A 15,884-nucleotide genomic window follows, 5' to 3' on the forward strand; every position below is an offset into this window, starting at 1 on the left:
AAAAGAAAAAAAAAATCTTTTCTAACCATATTTTCTTCTTGCCAAATACTTTTTCATTAATAATTTGAACAATTAATTTACATCGCTCTCGTAATCTTAAATAACAAAAGGATTTAAGGTTTTTTGTTCCTTCTTTCTATGTATCAGAGACGTGAATTTGTTAGAGTGTGATTATCCCAAGGTAAAAAAAAAAAAGTAGAAGTCTAAATTTATCAACGTCATGAAGTAGCTTTTTGCAGGATGGTTAGGTAGAGGATGGTAGTGAAATTCTCAAAGAAAAATCACATTTGGATGGAGACTTTGCGTCTTCGAAATGTAGGGGCTAAGAAGGCTTTTGTGTGAAATTGGTCCTGGACACCAAATTTTGATGGTTTGCTAAACACTAGAAAGGCCTTTTTAACTTTCTACTACTTTGTGATAGGCAATATGAAAAAAAAGAAGACAACACCATGAAGAACACAGAAGGAAGACAATCAAAGGCATTATAATGGTAAAACCATGAAAGAAAAAGAATGGGCGGAAGGGGAAAAAGCAAGAAACAATTCATGGATAGTGCCAAAACTGGGGGGAAAAAAATGAAAAAGTAAAAGAAATTTAAAAAAAACCCAACCCAAACCAACCAATCGGCCAACCAAAAAACAACCAAAAAAACCCAGAAAAAAACAGGGTGGGGAGGGGTAAATAGAAAATCAGGAGAACCTATAACCACTACTAAGAACTCTCCTTACAAACCCAACTGAAAACACATGTTGCTGTAAACACACAGGATAACAGAAAAGCATTCACTCCACCCTTCACATACAGATGTTCATCTAATGCAGCAATGTCTCTTATAGTTCAGATCAGAAAGAGATTTCATGAATATTAAAGATTTCTACCCATTGACATCTGTATTCATCAGCAAAGTTCCAAATGATGGATATGTCTGGGATTCTCCTATGACACTGGAATTTTTCTTTTAATTACTGTTCAGAATAACTATTTAGGCCACACTAAGTCTATAAAAGTAAACACACAAAATTTAGGAAATGCAAAACCAAAATTGTCCACAAAAAATTAACGCATACCCAAATAGAGAATGAATAATGATATAGTCTACAATTATACAAACACACATTTCCCATAAGATATCTGCCTCAAGGATTTTATGATGTTCAGCAACTAAAACAGAATTCATGTAGCAAATAAGGATTTTGTGCACAGAAGCCTGTCTTTTTTGATGTAGTGCTCTGTGGATGTTTAATGAAAGAGGAAGGGGGTATGAAAGTGAACGACTAGCACAGTTCAATGTCACTCTGGAGAAATCTGTCCTGACCTCTGCCACGAAATTCTTATTCAATATGAGGTAAATCACTTAAGTCAAACTTTTCAGAGTTATCCACTCTTCATTCTCTTTAGTGCTTGCATTTACACAACTCCACGGAGATCTGTGAAAGTGTTAAGTGGTCCTAATTGAAAATGGGTTGGCGGCATGAACTACTCTGAAAACCCAGGTCCCACCTATGTAAAACCAAGCACTCAACATTAGCATTCACTCCTCTTTTTTCTTTACCCAAGGTCCCTATTCATAAAATGAAACTAGTACTGTAAATGTTGTACTAGTGAATATCAATGATTACTAAGTATTCAGGTACTTCAGTGAAAATAGAACAGGAAAAAAGAAAATCTGCATATTCTGTGATATACTTAAGAATACATAAGTACAGTCAGACAGACATAAAGCCATATAGGCAACAGAAAGAATTTTTAAAAGGCAACAGCTGGTCCATACCATACACAGAACCTATGGAAAGACAGTTTTAATCAACTGGTTACATGCCATCATAACACATAAATACAACACAGTTCAATTAAGTTCATGCTGCTTATTTTAACTCCATTTCCAGAGCTCTAGGTGCTTAATTTTGCAAACTTAATTTTTTCTATATGTATTAGTGCAGACAGTTGGGTTTTTTTCCTCTAAATTACCAGAGTCTAATCCTGAATGATAGTTTTTCCATAATGGAATTATTCAGTCTATGATCTGATTGATTTTAGACCTTAAATACTGAATCTTAACACACGTAAATTTTTAATCCTTTAATTTCTCTATTCTGCCCGTAATTGATAAGGACAGTCATACTTAGACAAGGTCTTAATTTAATCACCCTGAAAATCAATTAGAAGGTGAAAAGCTTCCTTATGTTATTATTATGAAAATTTCTTGATCAAATTCACAATGCAATCATAATCAATGCATGACACCTCACACACTTTAGTCAATACATAATTCAGTATTTACATCTTCACCCTTTAAAAACAATATGGGAAGGAATTTGTATCTTAAAAGCAGAAATAATTTAAAGGTTCAGTATTAGTCAAACACAATGTCTGAAGCCATTGGACTAAATAACCCATTATAAAAATGATGTAAATAAGGGCCAAACGTACCAGAAAGCATTAATTTCACTTCAAGTATCTCTCCAGTCCAGTGGCAAATATCTCTTTGCTGCAACCTTGTTGAAAACTCTCCATAGAATCAGAAGGAAAATTTTGGCCCACTATTAAGCAAGATAGGTGAATTAGTCACCAACAATGGTGAAAAGGCAGAAGTTCTCAACACTTTCTTCATCCCTCTCTTTACCAGCACCGTTGGATCCTGGGCCTTGGGAACAAAAATCAAGCTTGATGCAAACACAGACCCACTGTCAGTAAAGGAAGAATTTGTATGTGAACAGGAGCTTGGCCTCTACAAATCAATGGGACTTGATAATATCCACTTGAGGGTGTTATGAGAGCTTGTTGACATTGCTGCGAGGCCAGTCTCCATAATCTTGGAGAAGTCGTGGAGATCAGAGGACATCCCAGAAGACTGGAAAAAAGCTAATGTCACTCCCGTCTACGAGAAGGGTTTAAAGGATGATCCAGGAAATTATAGGCCCATCACTCTTTATTCCCTGGGAAAGTTACAGAGTGAATCTTCCTGCGGGCTGCCACAAGTCAAGATGAAGCACATGACTGGGGAAAGCCAGCATGGATTCACCAAAGGCAAACTGTGTGTGACAAACCTGACTGCATTCTACAACAAAGAAACCTCCTTGGTGGATGTGAGGTAAGCAGTGGACATTGCCTACCTCAATTTCACCAAGGCTTTCCATACAGCTGGCCACTGCCAGCTGTTCTCTCCTCAGAGAGAACCTGATGCACGATGGTCTGTGTGGCTGGTCTGGGGAACTGGTTGTCAGGCAGCACCCAGAGGGGAATGGTAACTGGCAACCTGTTACAGTGAGGTCACCCAGAGACCAATATTGAGCCTAAAGCTGTTTAGTATCTTCATAAGTGATCTAGATGATGGGATCAAGTGTGCCCTGATGAGATGTGATGACGCCAAACTGAGAGAAGTGGACACTTTGGAAGGGAGAGCCACCTTGCAGGAAGACACGGATAGACTGGAAGGATGGGCTAACAAGAACCTTATGAAGTTGGACAAAGACAAATATAAGGTCTTGGGAAAATATAAGGTCTTGCACTTGGGAAAATGTAAAACAGGAGTGCAGCACAGGCTGGGATCTACCCTGCTGGGGAAAAGGACCTGGGGATCTTGTGGACAAGCAGCTCAATATGAACGGAGAGCATGCTGCTGTGGCAAACGAAGCAAGCAGGATGCTGCATCACCAAAGACATCACCAGGAGAGATGTCACTATCCCACTCTACTCAGTGCTTCTCAGGCCACACCTGGAACACTATGTTCAGATTTGGTTCCCACTGTGCAAAAAAAGATGTGGACAGGCTGGAGAGGGGCCAGAGAAGGGCCACAAAGATGATAAAAGTACTGGGAAGCCTGCCATGTGTGGAAAGGCTGAGGGAAAAAGGTTTGTTCAGCCTTGAGAAAAGAAGGCTCAAGGGAGACATTATCACCATGTCCCAGTATTTAAAGAGTGGCTACAAGGAAGATGGAGACTCCCTTTCTACAGAGTTACATAGAAAAGATGCGTGTTAATGGGTTCAAGTTACTCCTGGGGAGATTCCAGTTGGATGCAAGATGAAAAATTTTTACAATGAGAACAACCAGCCATTGGAATAATGTTCCCAGGAAGTTGTGGATTCCCCAGCTCTGGACACTTTTAGAATTCGACTGGACAGGGTGTTGGGTCATCTTGTCTAGACAATGCTTTTGCCAAGAAAGGTTGGACCTGATGATCCTTGAGGGCTCTTTCAAACCTGGTATTCTCACCTTCAAAAGGTGAACATCCATTGAACTACTCTTTTCTATGTTCAAACCTGTTTCAAATTCTTTCTTTGATCAAATTCTTTCTTTGATTCTTTAGGGATTATTTCAGCCCTTACTTTAACTGAAGTGAAATAAGCCTCCATTTAACACAGAGTATACAAGCATCAAGAGATGCTTGGTACCTTCCACTGCCTCCTTTTTCTTTTTTTTTAATTAAATAAACATCATGCATTTGTGTAGCTTCTACTTCCAACTTTTTCTTTATGTTTGTAATTTTCAGTACTATCCAACCTCCCTCGCAACAAGTCCCTCCATCCTGCATCTTTTCTTAGAGGTAAACAAGCACAGAGAAAATCCCAGAAGATGTCATGTCTGAAGCAAAACACAGCACTTCCATAACTGTTTCTTCTGCTAATTCTTAGGCTGGTCACCTACTGAGAAAATGCCTGCTACATTCCAACATACTGAATCATGTTTACATAAAATTAATGAAAGCCTAACTAGAGTTGTGACAAAAGGGGAAAAACTGCTGTTCTTCAGTACAGAGTACAGGTCATGTGGTGTGTTTGTGATAATCAACAGACCCAGTTCTGTAACTAGTTTTGCACAGACAGCTGAAACTATGCTCTAGTCTAGGAAAGGGCCTTTCCACTGGCAGCTTGATATAACAATGGGAAAGCTCTTACAACTTCCACAGCTGGGACTACTATGTGCTCCAAAAGTTTCCATGCACAAGCAAAAAAACCCTGGTTTTAACTGTTTTTAACCACGCAGTGCAGAATGTCACACAATGCTGGCAAAAATCTACTCTGGCACTAATGCTAAGAAGATTTTTTAAAAAAATTGCAATCGTGTGTCAAAGTTTATACTGCATAGTTGATCTATTAAAGGCAAGATGTAAATATGAAAAATGATACACAAGGTGAGATTCTTTTTTTTTTTCTCCTCTGTAGTGACTACACTAAAAAAAGAAAAAGCAGCTATGTGTACTGATAGAAAGTATGTCAGTGCCTAAAAAAAATCAGCTCATCTTGGTGAAAATATCACCCCTGTAACACTGGCAAGGTCAGCATCAGCTTGGCTTATTTGTTGCCTAAGTCCCTGTTGTGCATGTTCAAAAATGTTTTAAGTTGTTTTGTTCATAAAGCAGCAGAGTTCACTTTGTTGTGCTGGATCACTACTTTTTCTCTATATGCAGCTCCTCTCTCTCTCCCTATCTTTAGGCTTCCTGGGATTCAAAAGGAAGAAAGGAAGGAATGTGTTTTTCAAGATGAAACTGTGAATTCATTTTTAAGTACTAAGATAAAATTCTACCTAAAATCTCTGTGCAAACAGTTCTCAGGCAGAAAAAAGGATGGTTCTCCTTCTTACTGAAGCCAGCCACTTGACGTTGATATAGGAGATTTTTATCTTCCTTTCACAGAAGATGAAGATGTGGGTTCAAATCATTCTTTTGTGAAGACAAGAGGAGAAAATGTAATAAGTTGGCATAAAAATTAAAAGAATTTCTAAGGACAAGTCCTGTGGCAACAATCTAGCCAGAAAGGACACAACAAAATGCAAGTATTCCAAGAGTTTTTTAGCATATGAGTTAATATAAAAGTCTGAAAAATGATTGGCATTATTAAAAGTTCCCTAACACACAAAGTGTGTTCTTAAAGACCGCAACACAAATGTTCTCTCTTTCTTTCTCTCTCAGTATTCAAAAGCTTGGTGTAAGAATTTCTTTTGTAATAGTTTTTCCCTCAGAAAATCTTGTTTACTTTCTTCAGTTCAATGTAATGAAACAAAAAAATGCTGATTCTTAAAAAGCTATGACTGGAAAAAATGCCAGCAGGGCGACAAAGAATACATAAAGCCAAACTAAGCAAAAAGGTCAGATTTCTGTCCTCCTCTTCCAGTTCTCTCCATCTTTTTAGTGCAAAGCTGAAGCAAACAAATTTAACAGCATTTGCTGTAAAGTTGTGTCTATAGATTAAGGAATTCTTATCAACAGGCTGGAGAAATAGGTGGACCACAGGTGGACTATAAAAATGAGCAAAAAGTGGCTTAACAGCAGGACTCCTAGGCTTGTGATAAGTGGCACAAAGCCCATTGGGCAGCATTTACAACAAACTTCTACTGGGACCAAATCTGTTTAACAGTTTTATTCATTAAAATGGATCCCAGGCAATGGGATGGAGTGTGCTATCAAAAAGTTTGGAGGCAATAAAAAAAAAAAAAAAAAGAGGGCTGCAGTGGATACACTGCAACAGAGAGGTCTTAACAGGCTGGAGAAATGGGCTGACAGAAACCTTGTGAAATCCAGCAAATGCAATGCAAGTCCTACAGTGCAGTTTTGGGTACTCTGGCATTAAAAACAAACAAACAAACAAAAACAACCACAAAAAAACCCCAAACAAAACAAAAAAAATAAAACACACGAAAACAAAAACCCCAAAATGAAACAAAACAAAAACAAAACAAACAAATAAAACACTAAAACGCATCAAAACAGAAAACCCCAAATGAACAAAAACCAAACCAAACAAAAACCAAAACAAACAAAAACTCTAAACAAACTAAACAAACAAATGAAAAACCCAAATACCCAAAACCAACAAAAAATGTACTTGCAGACTGGAATGAGTCCAGTGGAGGGGCACCAAGATAGTCAGAGGGCCAAAGTACACAACATATGAGAAGAGGTTGAGACAACAAGGTTTGTTCAGTCTTAAGCATGGAAGGATGGAGGAAGTTATTGTCTTTTTTAATTACCACAGAGAAAGATACAATGAAGATGGAGCCACAGTTTCTTAGAGCTCTATTGTGACAAAGAAAAAAAGGCAATGGACATAGGTTCAAATGCAGAAAATTTTGTAGAGATATAAGGGGGGAAAGTTAACCAAAAGTCTGGTCAGACTGGAAACTGGAACATTCTTGGAAATACACTTGACTACATATGGAGAGAAAACTCAAACAAAGGTCTAAACAGGTCTAGCAAGAGATTGGACTAGATGATTTCTCTTCAATCCTAAATTATTACATTTATTCTGATTATTGAGTAAAATTAATTTCTTACCATCTCAAATCATTAGTCATAAAAAGAAATGCTGAAAAATATCTAGAGGAGAAAAAATAAAATAGAAGCAAAACTTTTTCAACTCATATAACCTTCCCTCTCTTTATAGAAAATTTTCAATCAGAAAAAAAAAGGCAGCTCTTTCGTCCTAGAAGTTATTTGGTGAAACGAACATCTTTCCTAGTTTCATTGGGTTAGTGTGAGTTTATAATAGGATATATGTTTGGAAAACATTCTTAGAGGTCACAGAATCAATCCACTTACTCCAAAGGAGAATCAATTTTACCCAGGTTATTCCTGACAAATGCTCATCCAACTATTCTTTAAAATCTGCATTGTCAGAGTTTTTTTTTTTTTCTCACAAAATGAATTCTTTTGCTCAACTAACCTGAATCTTTTAGGAAAAAACTCTTCTGGGAATACAGTCTACAATCTATTTTGCTGTATTTTCAGCTTATTATGACTGCATTGCTGCTTTACTTTCAGTAGACATGAAAAGTTGATTCCCTTCATTTAAGTTACACATTTTTATATATTTTAACACCATCATTGTGTTTCATTTTAGTCTTTGTTTTTCTAAACCACTCCATTTTTTTGGCTTTCCCTCTTACGTTGTTTTAAGACCTTTAATCGTGTTAATTTTCTTGGTATTCAGTCACAATGCATTCCATAAATTTCTGTTAGGATGCTAGAAAAGGTGTGTTTATTTGGCTCCACACACTAATAAAAATATCTGCACCTTCAACTATCAAATGTTTGCTCAAGATTACATGGAGTGGAATTCGTTTTACATTACTGCAAAGACAGTCCACTGGGATGAAGAGCTATGGGGAGATGCAACACTGAATGACCACAGTCCTTCTCAGCACTTCTGCTCAGAACAAATGTAAACGATGCTTGTGCAGTGTTCCATGGTAAACTCATTAAGAAACATCGTTACTGGAAAGATTCCCCACTCTGAGAAATGTCTGTGTATCTGAGCCAGAAGTTGGCAGTAAAAACACTAGCAGAAATATATATATTTTTTTAAATACACATTTTTAAGACCACTTTATGACACTAAAACTGTCATTGTAAAAAAGTTCTGCTTGTAATGTTTAATATATTAACATCTTACCTCATACAGTTATTTTCTAATTATTACAGAGCTGATACACATCATGAGGAGGTTAGCAAAGATTACGTAGTCCAGGCAAGACCTACTTCTTTTTAAGTGCAGTGTCCTATTTCAGAAAACTTGGATTCAAAGCAAGGCTGAGAACAAAAAGTTTCTTCAGAGTGGACTGCATTTGGATCAATATTACATGAATAATTTTCTTTTTAAACAAGGGGCATCCAAGAGGAATGACATTAAAATATTAATAGCTAATTCAATTATTTTTAAAATATCACAAAGAATTTTTTTATCCACCTGACAAAATTAATTATTTTATCACTAAATAAGTAAAGGCCACCCTTCTCACATGGATGTTTAACTAGAACTCCTGACATCAAGTTAAAACTGCATTTGAAACAATGAATAAAGCATGCTTGGAGAATTTGTTTTGCTCCATTTCACAGAAAGAATATGCATATTGTTTACAAAATCCTCTACAATGAATTGTCAACTTATGTTCAATGTTATATTTAAAAAGCAGTCTTATTTTGAGAGGCTGGGAGGAATGTCCCCTTCTACACAGCCATCTTGCTACTCTGCAGTTTCTTTCTTTTGTGGCGAGTCCCTCTTTGAGCAGTGGGCAGTTCATGCAGTCCCCTCCGGATGCATCAAGTTTCTCCCCATGGAGCCCAGCTCTATCTCCATAGCACGGAGTCAAGGAGCTTTCTCATTCATCCATGTGTCCAACTGATTGCAATTTCTATCCTTTCTAACTGTAATATGCCCTATCCCATCAGCTCTGCCACAGACTTTCTGCCTGGCAATGGGCAACAGGAAAGATTCCAATAAGTGATTTGTGTAATGTGCGACTGTACTTTAGACAACTATATCCTGAAACTCCCAGCTCAGATGTCATTGATTGTCAAGGAAATTCAAGGTTCAATTTTCAATCAGTTGCTCTTTGGGCCCACAGGTTCCTTTCTAAAACAATCAGTAGTTTGGCATCTATTTGCTTAATAAAACTTCAAAACTAAATTTCCCTTTATCCATGTTTAGGAGCTTTATCCAGTATACTTGCTCTCGAAAATACTATTGACAGGATTTTCTACCAAGTTTAAACAGTGACACTCCTATCTGAAGGCACAGTATCCACCACCATACTCAGTAGGGTGTTTATGTGCTTTCTCAGGGAGTCCTGTTTTCAAATAAAAATGTCATCCCTGACTCTCTGTAAAAAACAATTAAAGATGCTTAATCCTCAGGAGATATTTCTAAACTACAAATCCGGAACAGACAGTAGCGCCTCAAATTAGAACCAAACTTGATCCTAAGCAGGACTTGTTTACACAGATCAAAATCCTTAAATCAGTTTTTATTTCATCCATTCAGGCACCTCAAGTCCTAACCCAAGGGGCAAAATGTTCTCCTAAATATATCTCTGGCTTGTTATTGATATTGACACCCACACACATTTCAGCAGTTCAGCATGCTATTTCCCATGGATTCTATTCAACTGCCTTGAAGGATCTCACTTATAAGCCTTGGTACTCCTCTCCTATAAAGTACACATAGACATTTTGTTCTGCTTTCCTGCAGAACAAAATATTCTCACCTATTTGTTAGTGGTGAAAGCCAGGTTTACATGCCATCATGCTCATTACCTTCATCTTTAGGCTTTTTTTGGACCTAGCCATTAGAGTCAGTCATTAAAGAGATAATACAAGTATAATTTGAATTTTAAAAGATATTCAGACACTCAACTGTTTATAGTTCTTTGAACTCCAAGTTTGCCTATCTACACCCTGTATAAAATAGATAGTAGCTCTTTTGACAACTAGAGAACCAGAAAGACAAACACAACAGTGTTGCTGGAGCATTCTGACTCCAGATTGACATCCACATCACATAAGTTGTACCAATAAAAGCAAATCACACAAAATAAATAATCTGTAAAATCCTCTAGCCATTTCTAGAGGACCTTTTAAGTATAAAGTCCTGCATTAAGTAGAACCTGAACTTCAGCTCCCCCTGTGTTAAATCAGAATCATGCACTTTGCTATGTCACGGGGAAGATATGAATATAAACACCTGAATACCCCAATCTTCATAGTGATGGGAGATGGATAAGTTCCTTAGCTAAAACAAGAACATTAACACTTCCTTGCCTTGGAGTATTTTGATAGATACAATGAATGCTGTTGTATCTAAGAATGCCAAGGGATATGAATAAGTATTAGAAATCAAGTCTGCATCATTTGGGAAATGATATTACAGATGCCTAAAACACTTCTTCACAGTTTGAAGAGCTGAGAAGTTGCATAAGGACAGTTCTAGCAGAAAAAATCCTCTTTTTTACCTGATTTTCTCTCATCTAATGTGTACTCAGAGCACATCTTCCTGTGCAGCTGGAGGCTTTGTTACAGACAGAAGGACACTGCCTAGTGTAGCCAGTGTTTATTGACTAACTTTTTTTTCTAAAGATGAATTTGGAAAATTTCCCAGATAATACATCTGCCCCTATTACTTGCACCTTGGAGTGTAAGACCAGCTAGGGAGGTAGTGAGGACAACTGCATTTATTAGCAATGAATAAACTGATCAATCTTTTTCTGGATTAACAGTGGGAGTTCCCAGACACACCGAGAAGTATCTGTCTGCTGACTGACATATACAAGCTGGCACACTTTTGTGTCAAAAATGTACACAGCTGCACGCACACTAAAGCTGTTCCATCCATAAAGCACAATTGCCAACTGCTTGTCTTCAGACATTGGTTATAAGAGAGGGTCTCAACAACAAAACTGAAGAGTGCAGTTACAAAATATTTTTCATTCCCTTAAGTGTCTGTCTTTCTAAACTCTCTTGGACTTGTCATCATTTTTTGTAAGAAGGACAGATGATCTACTAATAAAACCCCAGATTAATACTTCTCAAAAACTTCATTGAGTTGCCAAACCAGAATTACAGATTTTTATGTACCAAACACAGACTGATTTAACCTCATTCTCAGTCATTACTAGCAGATGTCTGGACAAATTTTCTAGTGTGTTTTAGTTCTAGGTTGTCTCCAAATACTCTGATTAATAGCTAGTAGAAAAGAAAGAACACAATCCAAAGCTATGATAAATTATATTTATCCATACAGTCATCAGCCATCAGGTGCCAGCATGGAGGGAGCTTTATTTTAACATCTTTTCCCAACCTGTCTGTCCAAACTCTCTCAGATCACCCCAGTCATCACAATAAACTTTATTCAAGGCATCAGTCTCAGTTTACAGAGCACAACCAAACCCTAGACTGAATCAACCCCTGGGTAGATTGGTGTTGAGCTTGCTTGGTTACAAATAGACAGGTACGTTAACAATCCCAATTATAACACTGTCTTCCCCCACACTCTGATGAGAAGTATGAAATTCAATGATACTCATCATTCTTTACCTGTCTGATTAAACTATTTAACTATACTGCAGTGATTGGAGCTCCAGTGAGAAAAACTGCAGCTCACAATTCCTTTGGTGTTTAGATCATCACAACAGAAGAAACATACTAGAGGTTTTTTTGCTAAATATACAATAAAGGATGCAAACTGATGTCAGGAAAACCATCAAGCAATTTGGATGAGGAAAGGAGCCCAACAGCTGTTCCTACAGATTCCCACACAGAGACAGGTTTTGCCAGTCAACACGGCGTCAATATTTAACTAACACATTATCACTTGTTATTATTATTTGACAAGTAAGCACCTAGCCAGAAAAAAAAACTGAAGTCATCTTCAACTTTGTTTTTTTAAGTCAGATACGCTGAGTGATCATAGAGAGGCAAGAAGTTGATTTCTATTTTAAACAAAACCTGAACTTTCACACCCATACTTGCAAGTATCGAGATATCTGTGCACAAATATTTCTGCCAGAATTACCTGCGGTGACCCCGAAGACAAGGGCATGTCAGTTAAGTGCTCTTCAAATCTTCAGTGTTCTTTTGTGTGTCAACAATGCTGCATGGTTTTTGCAGTCCTTATTTCTCTTAACAAACAAGCACCGGGTTAAGTTGTGTCACTGCGTGGTGTGGCCTTAGCACCAAGCTAATGCTTGCTCTTAGGGTTGCCTAGATTCATTTTGGATTTCCCCCTGCTGCTGTCAGTCTCCTCTTTTAAACACTCACACTTCATGAATGCCTACGCATTACTTCATTTACAGATGTCTACAACATCTCAAACAGTCAACCAAGTTAATTTTTTTCAAAAAACATACAGTCTATGTCTTTGCTTTATCCCAGAAGAAAAGACATCAGCAAATGATGAGAATTACAGAACACAGACGTGATGACCCATTGTGGGTCATCACAACAGGACATAAATCTGCTTTCATATGAAAAACTCTCAGTTCCAAAATAAGTAACTAATAAAAAAAAATTAAAAAAAAAATACCCAAAGGCCCAGAAACAGCAGAATTCTGTCGGATTGACAGGATGTTTTCTTTCCTTGACAAAAAAAAAAAAAAAAACCAAAACACCAAGATCACAACACAAATGTTCTGAATATGAAAGACAGACCTTTTTGAGTGCTTATGCAACCTCAGGAATCGTCAGAAAGATACCAAATAAAACACACCTTAGCATTCACAGCAAACTAATTAAAAAGTTTTTATCCCAGAAGAATAAATAAAATCTGTCTTATGTTTACAACTCAGAAATGAGTCAAATATGCAGCTAGAGTCACTGTCATGTACATCTCTCTGTCCAAACAGAAAGAAATACAAATCTCACACATCCAATGTTTTTTCAACAGGCTTTTTACCTGCGAATCAAAATAGTCCGTATATCACTAACTGTCACATTAAATTAATAAATTAAAACCTATATATTTTAAAATAAAAATTATATAGGACATGATAATAAATGGTAAAACAAATGCAGAGTACAATTAGTACATTTGTAAGTAAACTCATTTACCTGTAAAGTAAGTATTGGTGGGGAGAGTGGAACTAGCAAATCTGTAATACCCATTTCCAGGGAAACGGACCCCTTTCATTACTTCTGTGCTAAATGTACCCAAAGATGAATCCATCCTTTCCACTTGGTAGATGGGAGAAGGCCCATTAAGCTCTTCAGGTTCATTCCAATATATCTTTACCGTTGTGCTGTTTATTCCTTCAACACGAGGGGCATTAAGTTTTCTTGGAGCTGTGGATAAATAAAAATTGTCTAGGTATTTTTATCCATAATACTTGGGAAACTAATAATTGCACATGACATAATTTTTGCAAAATGTCCTGCTTCAGTTTCTGATCATCTTAAGAATAAACACAAATATCCAAAAAATCTTAATTAGAGGAGAAAATAAAAAACAAGAAACATGTTTAATCTTCATAAAAACTTAGTTTTAATTGCACAAGAAATACACTTTGTTTATTCAAGCTTTGGATAAATGTTTCTACTCTTATATCCAAAATACTTTTTCCTGATCTTTAAGAATATTAATTGGCATCTTCATAAAAAGTATATTTGTATTCCTTCCTTGATCAGCCTCTCATTCCATACTCACTGTAAGTATGTATCTGTATGAACTTCACAACGGATGTGAGGGAAAAACAAAAAAAGAATCTGAATAGTTAATTAACTCTTGTTACATCTCAGCATGGCACATGACAACATGAGTCTTTTGTCAGTGGACTTATCCTCACAAAAAGGAGCAGAACAGTTATTTGTCTAAATACTGAAGGCTCATCATATTGTTCTCCTCATTATATGCACACCAGACATTAGCATGTATTCAGATAATAATTATTCAGTTCAAGAAAATGATCCTCTCTAACTTTTCTTCACCAATACTGGTGCACAATAAGATGCCATACAAGATTGTTTCCATGAAGGTATTAACATAAAACTATCTTATGTTATTAGGATGATCCTCCTACCATTAAGTTCAATACTTTGATAGTCTTTTGAAAATTCTGATAGCATTAGTAACTCTATAGCTGAGTTATTAACAAAACATATTCCATTTTTTTTGTAAAATACTGTACAGTAAGCCACTGGAGGGCAGCATGACCTGTTTGGATAATGGCTCAATGGCCATACAGGTGGGAAAGAAATGGACCACCACTGAAACATCTCTGGAGAAGTACAAGAACATTCTACTATGTACAGAATCTATATACATCTTATCTTTTTTCTTCCCCTTCTCTCCCTGATAAAGAAAAGGATTTAACAACAGAAACTTCATTTGTACCCAGGAAGCGAAACACAATGACAACTTGTAAAAATTACTTGTTCCCATAATGACACAGTAAAGAGCAATAAACGCCTTTCAAGAACAATAAAACCCGAATTAAAATATGGGCCTTCAAAATCTGACATATTACTTCACAGCCCAGCATTGTACATAGCATGAGTTCTTTAGAGAAAGGAGAGATTGCTCCATTTAAAATGAATTAATAACATCCTTTTAAATATTCGCTCATTTCCAAGATGATTAACATATTTTTCATTTTTCTTATTTGCTGGTAGCATATTACTTCTTTCTTTTTCTTTGTCCCCCACGCCCCATAACTTGATAAATATTCTTCTTGGAGGATGCAAGGAGTGGGGGAACTGGGAAACTGCCAATGGCACTATGTGCTGTAAATTCCTGCTTAGGTATCATTTATGACTTCACAATCTAATTAGTATCTCACACGATGGTAGAAATTTACAATGTCAAAATTGAAGTAATGCAGCGTGAGGTCATAAGCTTTCCTGAATAAGTAGGGCATAGCACTAATGAATTGTGGTATTAATGCACAAGTTTAAATAGAAAACATGGCTTAACAATCAAAACTTCACCTTTGAGGGAACTAGCATACGTCAGCATTTTAAATGAGAACTGAAGAGGTTGAGCCCTCCAGTTCAGATTACTGATGGCAAAACAGAAACGCTAAAATTCATTATTTTTAAAATGCATCCAGCTGACTATCACTCATGACAATAACTATATCTGCCTTTAAACTCTAGTATTAATAAACGGCAGTTACTTGGACCACAATTATGGCATCTCTAATACCCAAACCTGAAGCTTTTATGGGGCTTATGCAATTAACTACTTAAATGCATCGTAACACTTGCTTCTCTGACAGGGAAGTATTGATTTTTTAATCATTTTCAAGTCTCCTCTAGCACAAATAAATGTACTACAGTTACAGTTAATGCACTGTGTACACGCATTAAACACTGGCATGACACAATTTATTATTTTCTGATATATGGAACAGAAGACTACCCTTTCAGAAAGTAACATCCTTGCTTTGACATTAGTATTTAAACTACAGTCTCGTAGATGCTTGAGAATTCTTATGCATCAAGACAGCAGAAAACTGTATAGAACAGGTTACATAAGTATTAAAAAAAAAAAAAGAAGAAAAAAACAACTAGCAAAAACACCCAAATAGAAAACCACACAGAAACAGACAGGACTTAAAATAAATCTGTAGCACTAGCCCAGCAGGGTACTAAATGCTGAAATTAAAAATATTCAAGACTAA

The 15,884-nt window shown here is 36.6% G+C and overlaps 1 protein-coding gene across 9 annotated transcripts in view; it reads right to left on the reverse strand.

Moving 5' to 3' along the window:
• The window catches only part of USH2A (usherin), a 379,342-nt gene that overhangs the window by 265,774 nt on the left and 97,684 nt on the right, over nucleotides 1-15,884 (reverse strand). For all 9 annotated transcript variants that reach the window (XR_007903998.1, XR_007903997.1, XM_051783908.1 and 6 more), the window contains one exon: nucleotides 13,318-13,548. Coding sequence is in view for 7 of the 9 variants with exons in the window: in XM_051783908.1 (XP_051639868.1) it covers nucleotides 13,318-13,548 (231 nt within the window). In the remaining 2 variants the exon portion in view is untranslated. The remainder of the gene's footprint in view (nucleotides 1-13,317; nucleotides 13,549-15,884) is intronic.

The sequence above is a fragment of the Manacus candei genome, unplaced genomic scaffold (assembly GCF_025592945.1).
Source record: "Manacus candei isolate 608988 ecotype Guabito, Panama unplaced genomic scaffold, ASM2559294v1 h1tg000017l, whole genome shotgun sequence".
NCBI classification, from domain to species: domain Eukaryota; kingdom Metazoa; phylum Chordata; class Aves; order Passeriformes; family Pipridae; genus Manacus; species Manacus candei.